The 16,646-nt window shown below is 37.9% G+C and overlaps 1 protein-coding gene across 4 annotated transcripts in view; it reads left to right on the top strand.

The window, feature by feature from the left end:
* Positions 1-16,646, top strand: part of LOC123949647 (prolylcarboxypeptidase) — a 73,904-nt gene that overhangs the window by 28,555 nt on the left and 28,703 nt on the right. For all 4 annotated transcript variants that reach the window (XM_046017205.1, XM_046017207.1, XM_046017206.1 and 1 more), the window contains exons 3-4: positions 10,731-10,871; positions 14,413-14,514. In XM_046017205.1, coding sequence (XP_045873161.1) covers positions 10,731-10,871; positions 14,413-14,514 — 243 coding nt within the window. The remainder of the gene's footprint in view (positions 1-10,730; positions 10,872-14,412; positions 14,515-16,646) is intronic.

Below are 16,646 nucleotides of genomic sequence, written 5' to 3'. Positions count from 1 at the left end.
CCTCAACAGCCTGTATAAGCCTAAACTGTTACAAGTTGGTTTTAGATTTTATGCTTGGGTTCTCCCTTGGGCATGTGATTTGTCACTGGGCAAAAGACACAACAAACTACAGTGTTGTGCTTCTTTTCCAAAGTCAGTAACAGACCCATGCAATAAATGAACCTGCTCTTGGTTCTTGAACTTACTCTTGGACACTTTGACCTCTGTTCTCATTATTTTGAATCATTCTGGTCTCTGAAACAATGTTGGGTCTCATTTTATACCAATAGCAGAGCTAGGATGTATGTATGCCATTATTCATTCTCTGTATATTCACTGATCTTCTATTATGTGCCAGACATTATACTAGTCACTGGAGATTTAGTGGACAAACCAGATAAAAGTCTTTGCCTCATTAGGCTCTATTTCTAGTGAACCAGTTTCATTCAATGTTGGTTTAGAGACGCAAGCTCAAATTTCAGTTAGGTTTCCCTTGATAGATTTCCTTATCTACATCTGGAAACAGTCTGATGAATATCATCTTATCTCCTTTTTCTTCCCCTCATAAACCATTTACCTCCTGCCAAAAACCAGCAGTAGTTCCTGAATATGCTTGTTCTGCATAGCTTATCTTGTTCCCTTTGCTTGAAATGCTCTTCTGTTTCTTCTGTACCTGAAAAAAATTTTGTTACTCTTTAGGGTTCAGCTCAGATATTCCCTCCTTGGTGAAGCCTTACAGGATTGCCTTAGGCAGGATGGTAATTTCCTCTTTTGAGCTCTCACAGCACTTTGTAGAACTTAACCACCCTATCCTGTGATTGTTTATTAGTGTGTTCTCCACTCTTACTTCCCTTAATGTATGTCATTTAATGAGTACTCAATACACATATTTTTAAATGAAAGAAAAATGTACTATAGATGTGATTTTAGTGCAGCATAATTTACATATGATTATAGTGAAATAGAAATGTAAATATACATACATCATAAAATAATACATATACCTTAATGAAAATTTAAAGGTTTATAAGTCTATTTTGTTGATTATCTTATACATATAGAAAAATGCACTGTCTTCATTCTAGAATCCCCTCATTATCTTTTAGGGTCATTTTCCCCTAAGAAGAGTAACCACTATTCTTTTTTTTTTCTAGTTAATTTTTATTTGTCTTGGAACACATAAAATAACAAAAGTTTTTATGATATAAAATGAAAATATGTGGTTAAATATTGTAATGGTAAAACAAATTACAATTGTTTTTTAAAAAATTAAGTTCTTTACTTTCATTTTTAGAATTTTTTTGGTAAGGGATATATACTATGTTATGGTGGTTAAACAACCAAATTTTATTTTATTTTATTTTTTATTTTTTATTTTTTTTATTAGGTTCAGTTAGCCACTCTATGGTATATAATTAGTTTTTCTTTTTATAATTAGTTTTTTTTTTAATTTGTTTATTTACAGTATAACAGTGTTTATTGTTTTGGCATCACACCCAGTGCTCCATGCAGTACCTGCCCTCCCTATTACCCACCACCTGGTTCCTCAACCTCCCCCCCCCACCCCCGCCACCCCTTCATAACCCTCTGGTTGTTTTTCAGAGTCCATAGTCTCTCATGGTTCATCTCCCTCTCTGATTTCTCTCCCTCCCCTCCGCTGGTCCTCCGTGCTATTGCTTAGGTTCCACATATGAGTGAAAACATGACAATTATCTTTCGCTGCTTGACTTACTTCCCCTAACATAAACCCCTCCAGTTCCATCCATGTTGATGTAAATGGTGGGTATTCATCCTTTCTGATGGATGAATAATATCCCATTATGTATATATACCACGTCTTTACCCATTCATCTGTTGAAGGGCATAGAGCGTCTCGCCTCCTTCCACAGTTTGGTCTTGTGGACACTGCTGCTATGAACATTGGGATACACATGCTCGTTCTTTTCACTACGTCTGTATCTTTGGAGTAAGTACCTAGTAGTGCAGTTCTGGGTGGCAGGGTAGCTCTATTCTTAACATCTTTTTTTAGAGAAGTGTCTGTTCATGTCTTCTGCCCATTTTTCAAGTGGGTTATTAGTTTTTTGAGTATTCATTTTTTTTTTTAAAGATTTTATTTATTTGACACAGAGAGATCACAAGTAGGCAGAGAGAGAGAGAGGAGGAAGCAGGGTCCCTGCGGAGCAGAGAGCCCGATGCGGGGCTCGATCTCAGGACCCTGAGATCATGACCTGAGCCGAAGGCAGCGGCTTAATCCACTGAGCCACCCAGGCGCCCCTAGTTTTTTGAGTATTCAGTTTGAGAAATTCTTTATGGATCTTAAGAGTAATCACTGTTCTGCACAGCATAAATTTTTTAACTCATAAAATAATGATGAATGCCATATTTCAATTAATCAAATACATCTTTTTTTAAAAGAGATTTAAAGTAATTAGCATCTCTGTATCTCGTTTTTTTTTTTTCCCTTAAGAGTTTGGACTTGAGAGGCCTCTGAGGGGCTCAGTGGGTTAAAGCCTCTGCCTTCAGCTCACGTCATGATCTCAGGGTCCTAGGATCGAGCTCCGAGTTGGGCTCTCTGCTTGGCGGGGAGCCTGCTTCCCTCTCTCTCTCTCTCTGCCTACCTCTCTGCCTACTTGTGATCTCTGTCAAATAAATAAAAAAAAAGTAAACAAAATCGTTTAAAAAAAGGAGTTTGGACTTAAGATCTAATCTGAAATTTTATGAGTCTAATATTTAAAACTTAATGGCCTCTCCCCCTTCTTATACAACAGCGCCCTCTGACGATGTAACGTTTCCTAAAATTTATGTATTTAGTGATCACTGCAGCACTTTGTAATTTGAGAATTTAAACTGTGGCCAGGTAATTCTAGAGGTGCAAAGCTTCCTAAAGCCATTGAGAGTTGATCATGTGATTTATTGATCCTGTGGTGCTTTGTGAAAGCCAACAGATGATGCCAAAATCTTCGTCTGATGCAATACTTCAGTGTTGTTTGACAAAACATGTTATTTCTTGATTTACTGTAATTTTTTGATGCTTCAAGGGCAGGATATCCTTACCTCTGTTTTAGCAGTAGAGCAGAGAGTATTTTGTGTTTGTAGAATTTTGGTAATTTGAGTCAGGGGCCCATGGTCTTTAGTCAGAGGAGAAGGGAGTTACTGAGCTTGCACCGTTCCTGGAGAGGGTGCATGAGTCCGTATTCTTGACCAGCATATACTATTTTTTCAAATGTAATTAGATGCTGTTGTGTATTCATTTATACCGGTATTAAGTTTATATTAGCTTTTCTAGTGTATTTTTTCAAGCATGGAATATGACAATAGAATATGTATGCAAACTCTTATATTAATAATAAGAGAAGTTCATACATAAAAGTGTAAGGAACCACTGATTAGAATTGAACTGCATCCATTTAATAATTATTTATAAAATATTTGTCTTATATAGGTATGCTGTGGTAGCTATTGTGTTCTTACCTTTCTAACTTTTATTTTATAAATATAGGAGGCTGGATAGTCTAACTTTTTTCTACAGTGGACTCTCCCATATCACTTATTTTCTCCCCTTCCTTTGTCATTTTCTCTTCAAATAAATAATTTATTTCTAGTAGTCTCCTTTTAAGATTAGGGGCAGGTTACCAAAAAAGTATAGAAGGAGGGAATATAGTTCTCTCTCCTGGTTAATATGGACAGAAGGGTGTGTGCAAAACAGTGTCTTACTACTGAATGATGGTTTTCATTTGAAGATTATATTTGAGGAAACTTCTCCCTTCCTTGTTAAAATGGAAACTACACCTGGTAAGGTTGGCAACGAAGAAAACATCCCTGTGGGAAGAGAAGGACAATCCTGTCTCTTAGACTCACATTTTTCTTGGTGGGATTTGGATCATTTCCTTTGTCACTACTATACTATCCTTGAGGGTTACTGTTCCCCTTTTAATTCTTGAAACCACATTTACTCTCCAGTCCTGTTTTCATAATACAGACAAGCAAATGAAGAACATTTAAGCAGGATTTTCACTTGGAAATACCGACTCAAAGATATGGTTTGCTCTCCCTTCTTGTTTTAGCTTTGGGCTATTCCTGTATGAGGGATAACATAACTTAGTAGGACTCCACTTAAAGATACTCGCCCTTCTGCAGCTATAGACCTATGGTTTGCCTAAACCTTACCCTCCTTCCAGGTTTTGATTCCTTCCTTGAAAACTTGTATCCTTCTGACATGAGGGTGTCTTCCCTTGGTTTGGGGGGGGGGGATCAACCTTGCCTAGAAACAATGTGTCTCCATTTCGGAATTCTAATGGAATGTAATGCCACACTTCCAATACAGGACATACATATCAAGTGAAAGAAAGTGGGTCTGTCTTCTTTTTAGCATCTTTGGATTAGAATTGGGAACCAGAGAGCCGTCTTTCAAGGTACTTTGATTTACTGGAGGTGGAACTCTTTTTTTTTTTTTTTTTCCCCTGTGTATCTCCAAGTATACTTTTCCTATCTTTAGTAAAATTTCAGTTAGCTGTATCATATATCTGGGTTTGTAAATTAAACTGTAATACTGTGTCTTCTACTGAGTTTTCTAAAACGAAAAGCTCCTGAGTAAGACTTAGTGTGATTTTTTATTTTGTTTTTTATTAATACCTAATTAAATGAGTTAAAAATAGTTGTATAGTAACAGTTACTGAGTTAGGCCAGTGAAAAGATCAATATTCCACATTTTCTTCAATTTAACTGTTAGCAAATGGCGGGGAGTATGTCCTTCATTTTACAAATTTGGAGAAAGATGCTCTAGTGTCTCCTGTTTAAGGTTGAAGTTGGTAGTCAGCTGTCTCTGGAATACTGTATTACAGTGAAAAATCAGACTGGGTTTTGTTGGAGGTGGGATTGGGTAGGGGATAAAAGCGTGTGAAAAAATTGTATTTTTTTTTTTTTTAAAGATTTTATTTATTTACTTGACAGACAGAGATCACAAGTAGGCAGAGAGAGAGAGGAGGAAGCAGGCTCCCTGCGGAGCAGAGAGCCCGATGTGGGGCTCGATCCCAGGACCCTGGGATCATGACCTGAGCCGAAGGCGAGGCCCCAACCCACTGAGCCACCCAGGCGAGGGGCACCTGGGTGGCTCAGTTGTTTAAGTGTCTGCCTTTGGCTCAGGTCATGCATGATCCCAGGACCCTGGGACTGAGCCCCACATCGGGCTCCCTGCTCTGTGGGGAGCCTACTTCTCTCTTTCACTCAGCCTGCTGCTCCCCTGCTTATGTTCTCCCCCTCTCTCTCTGTCAAATTAATAAAATCTTTAAAAAAAGAAAAAAATTACATTTGATTTTATTTATTAGTTATGTTATCTTGGGCAAATTATCTGCCTTTCTAAGTGTCAGCACCTTTTTATAAAGCTAGTGTAATGAAAGTGCCCCAGAGGGTAACTGGGGGGAGGACGTGATCTTTATAAGGCACCAACATGGTGCCAGGTGTGTAGTTCATGCTCTGTGTTATTTGCATTCCCTTCTCCCCTTTGTCATGTTAGTGTTACACAGGTTAGTGTAATGTTCTAATGGACATTCCTGGATACGACTTTATTCTTGAATAGTTTTGAAGTTAATTAAAATAATTAATTTTGCTGCAATATATTTTATTTAAAGGATGTTCTTTTTGTTCCTTTTTGCCTACACATTCTGACAGATTTCTTCTCTACAAGGTGAAGGAGAGAGTATTTCTTGAAATTTCTTGGACTGCATTTTAGAAAGGACTACTTTATGTGACTAGAGGTGTGTTTCTTTTTTGAGGTCATGTTTTATTGCTTTTACAGCATTATTATTTATTTTAGTTATTTCAATAAACCAAATTGCAAAAATAATTACAAGTTCCACCTCTTCGTCTAACTTGTGACCTTGGCAAAGTCACTTGATGTCCTTGAGTGCAGTTTCTTCAGTTGAATGACACAGATCAAATGGTTTATAAAGCCCTTGTCCCTTTTTGCGTTGTGATTTATAAAATCTCTTTATTCAGGAACACAGAGCTGAAAGTGGTATGTGGGTCCCAGTTCTCAACGGCAGAGGGCACACTGCCCCTAGTGTGCGAGGCCCTTAGGTATTAGAAACTATCTGCAGTTATGTAGCCTGAGGTTGATATTCTTGATCATAGGAAGGAGCCAAGAAAATTCCCTAAACTATTGTTTTGCAAAGAAGATTTCACGGCCTGTTTTCTAACTATTTAATATTTAGGTGAAACACTTAAAAAAAAAAAAAAGGAGATTTTGACATTCCGGGGGTACTTCTTACCATTATATGAACTTCTTTTTTCTTTTGTGAAGAGCTTTATCATCTCCCTCCACCTTATTTACCCTATTTAAGTCCTCTACACTTAGGATGGTTTGCAAATGGGATGGAGAGGAGAACTAACATTTATTGAGTCCTTACTATATATTAGAAACCATGTACATTTTCTCTAATCCTCACAGCAATCCTTTAAATTGTGTGTTATTCTTATTTTATATAGGAAGATACTGGGCTCAGAGAGGTGAAGTGACTTGCCTGAGGTCTCACAATAGGGATTCAAGTGCAGGTCTGTTAACTCTCAAACCTGCTTTCTTTCTACCATACCAGAGTTCCTTTTTTCTCCCAATTCAAACAATTAGGGCCAAATTACTAGGAGCAGGCGTGGCCAGACAGTGGTCACACAAAGAAGTTTGACTTTCTCTTGTTCTAAAGTTTTGGTGACCCTTATAATTCTAGATGGAAGCTTTTCCTCTGACAAGAATTTTTTACCATTTATATTTAGCATGCTATATATAAACACATACCCATGTTTTCAAATTTGAACCCTTTAAACTGGATTATTGAAATATTTTTTTTGGTGGGCTACTTTTTAAGGGTATAGCAATATCTCATTTTACAAGAAGCCTGGGTTCTAAAGTCACTACAGCAGAATAATCTCTGAGAATCCCATGTGTAAGGTGTCTTGTTAGAGAGCCATGTACCTCCTTTCTGTAAGTCCAGCACAGCCAGTCTTTCCTTCTTTGGTGAAACAGATCATGATTTTTCCTGTTGAGCTTCAAATGATGAGGCTGGCTTATATTTCGGGGCCATGTTGGGTGGTAATGCACATCTTTAAACACCAGATTCTCATTCACCATGGTTTGATGTTTATAGTATTAGAGGTATTCTGAAACCTAGATCAAAAGAAAGAATAGGGGGCACCTGGGTGGCTCAGCGGGTTAAAGCCTCTGCCTTCAGCTCAGGTCATGATCCCAGGGTCCTGGGATCGAGCCCCACATCGGGCTCTCTGCTTAGCGGGGAGCCTGCTTCCTCCTCTCTCTCTCTCTGCCTACCTCTCTGCCTACTTGTGATCTCTATCTGTCAAATAAATGAATCTTTAAAAAAAAAAAAAAGAAAGAATAGCAGATTCATCTCCTATTTGAGGGCGTAGGGTTAGGCTAACTCAAAACTCAAAGCTGTACATCAGAATCACAGACTGCTGCATTCTATTCTCCACAGTTTCGGACTCAGTAGGTCTGGGATTCTGCTAGAACATTTGCATTTTTAAGAGATTCTAGGGTGATGCTGATTTTGACTTCTGGGGACTTCGAATGGAGGACTGTTGTACTAATTGAATGGAGGCAAGTGGGATCACTTGTCTTTCTGCCCTCCACTGTCTCTCTTGCTCTCCATTTTTTTTTTTTTTTAGGTGAATGGGTATAGTTGAATTCATTTAAATTAAGTGTAGGTGTTATGGCTCAGCCAACACTTTATCCCATTGCCTAGCTTAGCTTACTTCTTGGCCCAAAACAGGAACTTGGCGATTCAATAGATGCTTGTTGAATGAGTGATTGGTTATATATGTTGAACTAGCATATAAAATGAGAGGGATTTTTAGCACATGGACATCATTATCATATGCCTGTTCTGTACAAACTTTATTTTATCAAGGTAGGCAGATTTTGGCTTAGAATAGTGTATATTTTAGGACTATGTGTAATGATGATCATGGTCATCAGAAAGTATACAGTTAGTGCAGTTTTGAGAAACTTGTATGTTTGGGACCTCTGGAATAATGTGAAGTAGATATGTGTGGGTAGATGGAGCTGGGTATGAGGAGTCCCATGAGGAGGATGATAGGTTGATCATCCTCCTTACCTTAGAAGGACCTAGGTAAGCCTTGCAGAGTTTGGTTTAGGTCTGAACCAGACAGTCTGAAGCAGCACTGGAGCAGCACTGAGGTACTGCTCTGCCCCAGACCAGATGCAGCAGTTTCACTTCTGTCTCCATAGTACTGGGGAAATGCAGCCCCATGATCCTGGAGGCTCAGTGGGACTCTGTACTATGGATAACACTTTAAATTTAGGTAGTTGCACATGAATCTTGGGCAACTCAAATCCTATGCGTTGTAGGATTTGATAATTATGTTTAAATGGTGAGTTTATTAAGGGAAGGGTAAAAAAAAAATCACAAAAATGTAAAGTTTGTTTTAAGCTTAAAATTATTGTCATTTTTATCATTTGGACATGTTTTGTATTAAGTCTTACAAAGTCTCAGTATCCTGTGTTTTTTTTCTCTTTCAGTATAGATTAAATTTTTTTCCTTTAAATTCATCTTACTTTTTTGTGGTGAAATATTTTGAGGTAAATTGCAGACAGCATGACATTCTATTTCTAAATCATTCAACGGACAGCTGTAAAAATAAAACGTTTACTTATGTAGCCACAATATGATCACTCCTAACAAAATTAATGAGTTATTAGTATTGTCTAAATCCTAGTCCATATTCACATTAACCTAATTGTCCCTAAATTATCATTTGTTTGAACCAGAATACAACCTGGAATCATGCATTGCATCTGGTTATTTTGTTCCTTAAAGTTTAGTATTTATCATTACATTGCCTTACCATTGTCTTATCACACGTTTGGATTTGTCTGATTGCTTATTCAGAGTGTCTTTAGCTTGTTCATCTACCCTGTGTATTTCCTGTTCTGTACAAACAGGAAATTAGATCTAAAAGAAATCAGATCTGAAGGCTGGAAAAAGATACAAGTTGAATATTTTTGGCATGATGGATATGATCATAGGTGAAATTTGGCGATATTTGCTTTTCTTGTACCACCTGAGGAGGTGCATAATCCATGTCTGGCCCGCTGGTAGTGATGCTAATTTTGATCACTAGATTGAGGTGATGACAGCCTGATCCTTCCATTGTAAAATTACATTTTGTTATGTGACAAGAAGGTACTCTCCATGGTGTTACTTTGGTCCTAATACAAATCTTTATTACCCTGTCATTCATTTTCCTAATGTTTTTAACACCATGTGGTAATTTTTGCCCAAATCAGTAACTTCATAAGGGCTTGTCTAATTTTGTCATTCCTTCTACTTTAGCTGACATTTAATTGAACACAGCTCTTTTTCATTAACTGGGACTATTTGATATTTTGAAACACAATTCCACTGGAAAGGGAGGTTAAATGTTGAGTTCTTTATTTTTGTATTCCCAATTTCTAAGTTAGGAGTTGGCTTAATAGGCACCTTAAGTGGTGACAAATGACTGTATATTTTGTTTTTTCTTTTTTGATATCTTTCTGAACTAGTAGATGTTTGTGAATTGAATGTTTCAGTTAGCTAATGAAAATACAGATGGTAAGGGATATCTATATTTTGTAAAAGATTTTATTTATTTGAGAGAGAGAGCTCGCATAAGCAGGGGGAGGGGCAGAGGGAAGGGGATAAGCAGACTCCCCACTGAGCAGGGCCATCCCAGGTGCTGGGGATCCTGACCTGAGTGGAAGGCAGATGCTCAACCAGCTGAGCCACCCAGGTGCCCCGGGATATATGTATGTTAAAAGTTAATGGATTCAAATCTCTGTTTCCAATTCAGTTTTAACATTACTGTGTTTAAAAATACTTCCTTTATAATTATCTCTTCTCTTACACTGAAAATCTTGAGTACTGATAACATTGTTTTTATTGTTGTATTTTTTAAAGATTTTATTTATTTGAGAGAGAGAGCACAGTAGGGTAGATGGGTAGAAGGAGAGGGAGAAACAGACTCCCTGCTGAGCCAGGAGCCCACATGGAGCTCAATCCTAGGACAGATCATGATCTGAGGCCTGAGGTGAAAGCAGATGCTTAACTGGCCAAGACACCCAGGAACCCCTGTTGGGTTTTTTTGTTGTTGTTTTGTTTTAAGTAAGTTTCACAGCCAGTATGGAACATGAACTCATGACCCTGAGATCAAGAGTTGCATGCTCGGGGCGCCTGGGTGGCTCAGTGGGTTAAAGCCTCTGCCTTCTGCTCAGGTCATGATCTCAGGGTCCTGGGATCCAGCCCCACATCAGGCTCTCTGCTCACCAGGGAGCCTGCTTCCTCCTCTCTCTCTGCCTGCCTCTCTGCCTACTTGTGATCTCTCTCTGTCAAATAAATAAATAAAATCTTAAAACAAAACAAAAAAAAGAGTTGCATGCTCTACCAACTGAGCCAGCCAGGTGCCCCTAACATTTTTTTTTATCTTACAGTATAAAGAAAGTAATTTCAAAATAACAGTGCCAGTATTACTACTGTGACTAAAATCAAATGAAGTTTAAAAAGTTTTGTGATTGGGTGTGGTGCACAAACAGTGAATTCTGGACCACTGAAAAGAAATTTAAAAAAAAAGTTTTGTGGTTATTTTTGTAACATAGGTTGATCTTAATGGAAGAATAAATTTAATTACTTTTTTGTTGCTCTCATTAAATTACTCTCCTCTGAAATTTGTCTACTTTGTTTTTGTCATAGGTTGATCATTTTGGATTTAGTGCTGATAAAACTTTTAAACAGCGATACCTAATAGCTGATGCATACTGGAAGAAAAATGGTGGATCAATACTTTTCTACACTGGTAATGAAGGGGACATTATCTGGTTTTGTAATAATACGGTATGTGCAAATTCTTATGCTCAGTTTTCCTTTTATTATGGCAAACTGGTAAAAATATGTTTTGCAGTATGTATGACCAAGTATCATTGTAGCTAATTGTGAAGCTCTTTAGAAAATAACAGATAAAACTCACTAATAATAGAAAAATGGCAGAAGCATTTAAGTGGGCAGATCACAAAAGAATGAATACAGATCTCCAATAAGCCTATGTGTTCTGCTTTAAAGAATTATACATGAAAATATTTTTGGATAATTGAATTGTAGATTTTTTAAAAATCTTGTCTTGTTTCTAGAGTGAATAAGGATATGAGGGACATGGGAATAAGAATGTTATTGCAGAGGCATCTGGGTGGCTCAGTTAAGCATCTGTCTTCAGTTTAGGTCATGATCCCAGAGTCCTGGGATTGAGCCCTACATTGTGCTCCTTGCTCAACTGGAAGCCTACTTCTCACTCTCCCTCTGCCTGTAGCTCCCCCTGCCTGTGCTGTCTCTCTGTCAAATAAATAAATAAAATCTTTTAAAAAATGTTATTGCACATAGGTTTTTTTGGTTTTTGTTTGTTTTGATTATGGTCAATGTAAATGTAAACAAGGACGTGAATTTTTGTTTAGTATTGTGTATTCAGTCTAAAACTGTGCTAAGGCATATAGTTGGTGCTCAATAAATATTTGTTAAATGAATAAATGGATAAAACCTAAACAAAGCCAGGGCAAATAAGAAAAAAAAATGCAAGTTTGATTGTCAAATAGGATTTTAGCTTTCCTGTTCTATTTTTCTTGTATTTATGAGGGTTAAAAAATTGTATAGATGTCAGCTTACTTCCCTGACTGTACATCCTATCATCTTTTGTAATAACACTTAAATCCATTAACAACATTTAATTTAGAAGGAGATTTGAAAGGAAGAAATTTTCCTTTTTTGTATTCCAAAACTGTGACTAGACGATATCAACTTCCTGTCAAAAATCTAGTCTGTGAATTACCTTAAAGTGAAGACTGAATTATATTTTCTCCACTGCCAATGTCTGGCAATGGTGCCTAGTATTCAGGAGGTCTCAGTAAATGTGTGTTGAACTACACTGAATTGGAAGCGAAGATATGAACCCAATTATACTGTTACTGGATTTCCCATTTCTGATTATTTCCTTAGGAATATTGAGTCTAAATATGTTAGTTGAAAATAAAGTAATTCCCTGAGAAATGAGATCCTAGGATGTCTGTTTCTCTCACGTCATTGACAAATGAAGTTAAGATTTATTTTCCATCAGATTCCTGCTTGCTTTTTCTATGGAACTGAGGCTGCTTTAGCTTTTTTTTCTTTCTCTTGTGTGGCTTCCTATTTATGCCAAGGCCATGGGGCAGCTTCTCCGGTCCAGTTATTTTTCCAGCTCCTCCTCCACTTCCTCCTCCTCTTCCTTCTTTTTTTGAGAGAGAGAGAATAAATGGGAGGGTAGGAGCAAAGAGAGTGGGAGAGAGAGAATTTTAAGCAGGCTCCATATTCAGTGTAGAGCCCAACTTGGGGCTCAGTCTCATGACCCTGAGATCATGATCTCAAGTGAAATCAAGAGTCAGACACTTAAAAAATTTTTAAAATAAGAATAAATGAAAAAAAAAATTAAAAAGTCAGACACTTAATTGAGCCACCCGTGTGCCCCCTCCTTTTCTTTATAGAATTAATAAACAGGCAGCTGTTCCTCCCTCCACTGCTCTGACAGACACTGCAGCATAATTTCAAGCTTGCCTCAGAAGTGGTAGAGAGGAAGAGTAATGCAGTGTTGAAGCAGTTCAGGAAGGGGTTAAAGGTAGATCCTTAGGATGGTTCCCAGTTTTTTCCAGCCCTAGACATTTCCCTGTATATACTAAAATGTCCTGGTTGCATATTCACATATTCTGGACATTCATCTATTAAGAGACAGTGTAGCAGAATGTCAGAAGTGATAGACTGATTAGGACTGATAAGGATTGAATTCTGGTTTTACCATTATGCTTTGTGACTTTGGGTAGTTTCTTATTCTGTGCCTCAGTTTTCTTATGTGCTAAATGGGTATATTAATAATCTGGTTCATAGAGTTGCTGCGAGGACTAAATAAGAATTAGGAACTTAGAACAATATTATACTATTATTAAATGTTAATATATTACATGGACCTCTTCTGAAAAATAAAAATACCCTGAAATAGATACAGGCAAATAATCACTTACTATAATGCATATCAGTTTACTTAAATTGCTTCCTTTAAAAGCCTGAGGTCAGCTCCCCAGAGGTGTGGCTATTTTGATAGATGATCCTTACCCTTAAGAAGCTCATAATCTGGTAGGGTAAGACACACATATAAGCAAATATTGCAACACGTTAATAGAGAGCTATGCCTAGCACGGTGGTGTTGAGAAGCGGGAGTGATCAGCAGTGTCACAATGGGGCAGGCAGAGGAGAGCATGCTTGAGCTGGTTATTATAGGATTTGCAGATAAATGGCAGGGACTGGGCAAGGTATTAAGAGAGAAAGTAGGATTATTGAAACCATCACAGATAACAGTTTAAATTCTCCATCACCACATGCATGCAGATCTTTTAATTGTTCATTTATTGATCGAAATGAACAAAACCTTTTAGCAGTTCTTAGTTGTTGGTAGGGAGCAGCAGTTCATTAAAAAACAAGAGTGTGCCCTAGGAATGACAAATAGTTTTAATCTGTGCTAAATCTAAATCTAATCGATTGATGTTGGCTGCCTAGAGTGCTTTGTCAAGAAGAATTCTGAGTGCACCATTTGAGGTAAATGAAAAAAATGCAGTGATTGATTAATCACAGGCATTAAGTGTGGACATAAGGAGGTTGAACAGCACTTGCTGATTGCACTATGAAGGCAGCCAGACAGCGTTCAGTTCTTGGCTCTGCCACTTTCTAGTTGTGTTGACTGCCATAGTATATTTAAACTACTGTGTCTCAGTGTCCTTGTCTCTAAAATGGGGATAATAAAAGTGCCTATCTCCTAGACTGTTGTGATAATTAAGTGAATTAATATATATGAAGTATTTAGAACAGTGCCTGACACATTGTAAGCACTCAGCTATTATTAGCTTTGTTAACTACTGCTTATTTTCAAGTAAATAAGATAATATGGAACCCACGGGAGTCCCGTATGATTATTTGTATTGTTTTTTTTTTCTTCTATGTTGTAAATGTTTATGAGTAGGCAGCTAACTTAGACATCCTTAGTTCTTTCCTAGACTGATACACAGGGCAATTTGAAGGCTATTTTCGACATAATATTGATTCTACAGCTAGAATGTTAGAATAAGGAGAGTTGGAATGACTGGTGTTTGAGTGACTTGAGCTTATTTTTAATTGTTTCACTCTAACGTAGTATAAGATGTGCAACAATGAAACTAATTTTTTACCTATAGAACAAACAAATTATGCAGCTTCTCAGAGTTCTTTTTGGTCTGGTTTAACATTCGTTTCATAGGAGTTGCCAAAAGGTTCAATGACCTTTTTTACATCCTGGTTTTTATCCTGTAAAATATTTGTAAATTCTTCCCAGGGGTTCATGTGGGATGTGGCTGATCAACTGAAGGCTATGTTGGTGTTTGCAGAACATCGATACTATGGAGAGTCCCTACCTTTTGGTAACAAATCATTCAGGGTAAGTACAGGCATGCCTTGTTTTATTGCACTTCCATTTACTGTACTTCACAGATCATGTGGTATTTGCAAATTGAAGGTTTGTGGCAACTCTGTGTTGAGCCAGTGTATCAGTGCCATTTTTCTAATAGCATTTGCTTCCTTTGTGTCTCTGTGTTACATTTTAGCAATTCTTGTAATATGTTTGACTTTTTCATTATTTTTATATTTGTTGTGGTGATCTGTGATCAGTTGTCCAAGATGCTCACATAAGATGGCAAACTTAGTTGATAAATAATGTATCTGTTCTGACTGCTCTACCGAGTGGCTAGTCCTCCATCTCTTTCTGTCTCCTCAGGCCAGGTTATTCCCTGAAACACAAAAATATTGAAATAAGCTAATTAATAATCCTGCATAATCCGACAATGGCCTCTAAATGTTCCAAGGAAAAGAAAAGAAGAGTTGCATGTCTCTCACTGTAAATAGAAAGCTAGAAATGATTAAGCTTAGTGAGGAAGGCATGTTCAAAGCTGAGAGAGGCCGAAAGCTAGGCCTCTAGTGCCAGTCATTCAGCCAGGTTGTGAATGCAAAGAAAGAATTCTTGAAATTAAAAGTGCTACTCCAGTGAACATACACCTGACAAAAAAGTGAAACAGCATTGTTGTTGATATGGAGAAAGTTTGAATGGTCTGTAGAAGATCGAATGAACCACAACATTCCCTCAAGTCAAAGCCTAATCCAGAGCAAGGCCCTAACTCTCTTCAATTTGATGAAGGCTGAGGAAGGTGAGGAAGCTACAGAGGAAAAGTCTGAAGCTAGCAGAGGTTGGTTCATGAGGTTTAAGGAAAGAAGCCATCTCCATAACATAACAGTGAAGATGAAGCAGTAAGTGCTGATATAGAAGTTGCAGTAAGGGGCGCCTGGGTGGCTCAGTGGATTAAGCCGCTGCCTTCGGCTCCGGTCATGATCTCAGGGTCCTGGGATCGAGCCCCACATCGGGCTGTCTGCTCCGCAGGGAGCCTGCTTCCTCCTCTCTCTCTGCCTGCCTCTCTGCCTACTTGTGATCTCTCTCTCTGTCAAATAAATAAATAAAATCTTAAAAAAAAAAAAAAAAAGAAGTTGCAGTAAGTTATACAGAAGATCTAGCTGAGATAATTCATGAAGGTAACTACATTAAACCATAGGTTTTCAATATAGACAAAACAGCTTCTTACTGAATGAGAATGCCATCTAGGACTTTTCATTGCTAGAGAGGAGACGTCAACATTGGCTTCAAATCTTTGAAAGGACGGCCTGACTCTCTTGTTAGGGGTTAGTGTAGCTGGTAACTTTAAATTGAAGCCAGTGCACATTTACCATCCTGAATATCCTAAGGCCTTAAAGAATTATGCTGAATCTCCTTTGTTTGTGTCTATAAATGGAAGAACAAAGCCTGAATGGCTGCACATCTGTTCACAAAATGGTCTGCTGAATATTTTAAGATCACTGTTGAGACCTACTGCTCAGGAAGAAAAAAGTTCCTTTCAAAATATTGTTCATTGACAATGCACCTGGTCATCCAAGAGCTCTGATGGAGATGTACAGTGTGGTGAACGTTGTTTTCATGTCTCCTAATACAGCATCCATTCTGCAGCCCATGGATCCAGAAGTCATTTTGAGGGGTGCCTGGGTGGCTCAGCGGGTTAAGCCTCTGCTTTTGGCTCAGGTCATGATCCCAGGGTCCTGGGATCGAGCCCCTCATTGGGCTCTCTGCTCAGTGGGTAGCCTGCTTCCCCCTCCCTCTCAGCCTGCCTCTCTGCCTACTTGTGATCTCTCTGTCAAATAAATAAATAAATAAAATCTTTTTAAAAAAGTCATTTTGAATTTCAAATCTTATTTATGAAATACATTTCGTAAGGCTATAGCTGTCACAGAGAGTGAATCCTCTGATAGATATGGGCAAAATCAGTTGAAAACCTCCTGGAAAAGATTCACCATTCTAGATGCCTTGAAGAATATTCAGGATTTGTGTGAAGAGTTCGAAATAATCAACATGAACTGGAGTTTGAAAGAAGTAGATTTCAGCCCTTGTGTATAACTGTGAGGGGCTGAAGACTTCAGTGGAGGATGTAACTGCAAATGTGGTAGAAACAGCAAGAGAACTAGAATTACAAG

This window comes from Meles meles, chromosome 8 (assembly GCF_922984935.1).
Source record: "Meles meles chromosome 8, mMelMel3.1 paternal haplotype, whole genome shotgun sequence".
NCBI lineage: Eukaryota > Metazoa > Chordata > Mammalia > Carnivora > Mustelidae > Meles > Meles meles.
This window is presented reverse-complemented; position numbering and strand designations above follow the sequence as displayed.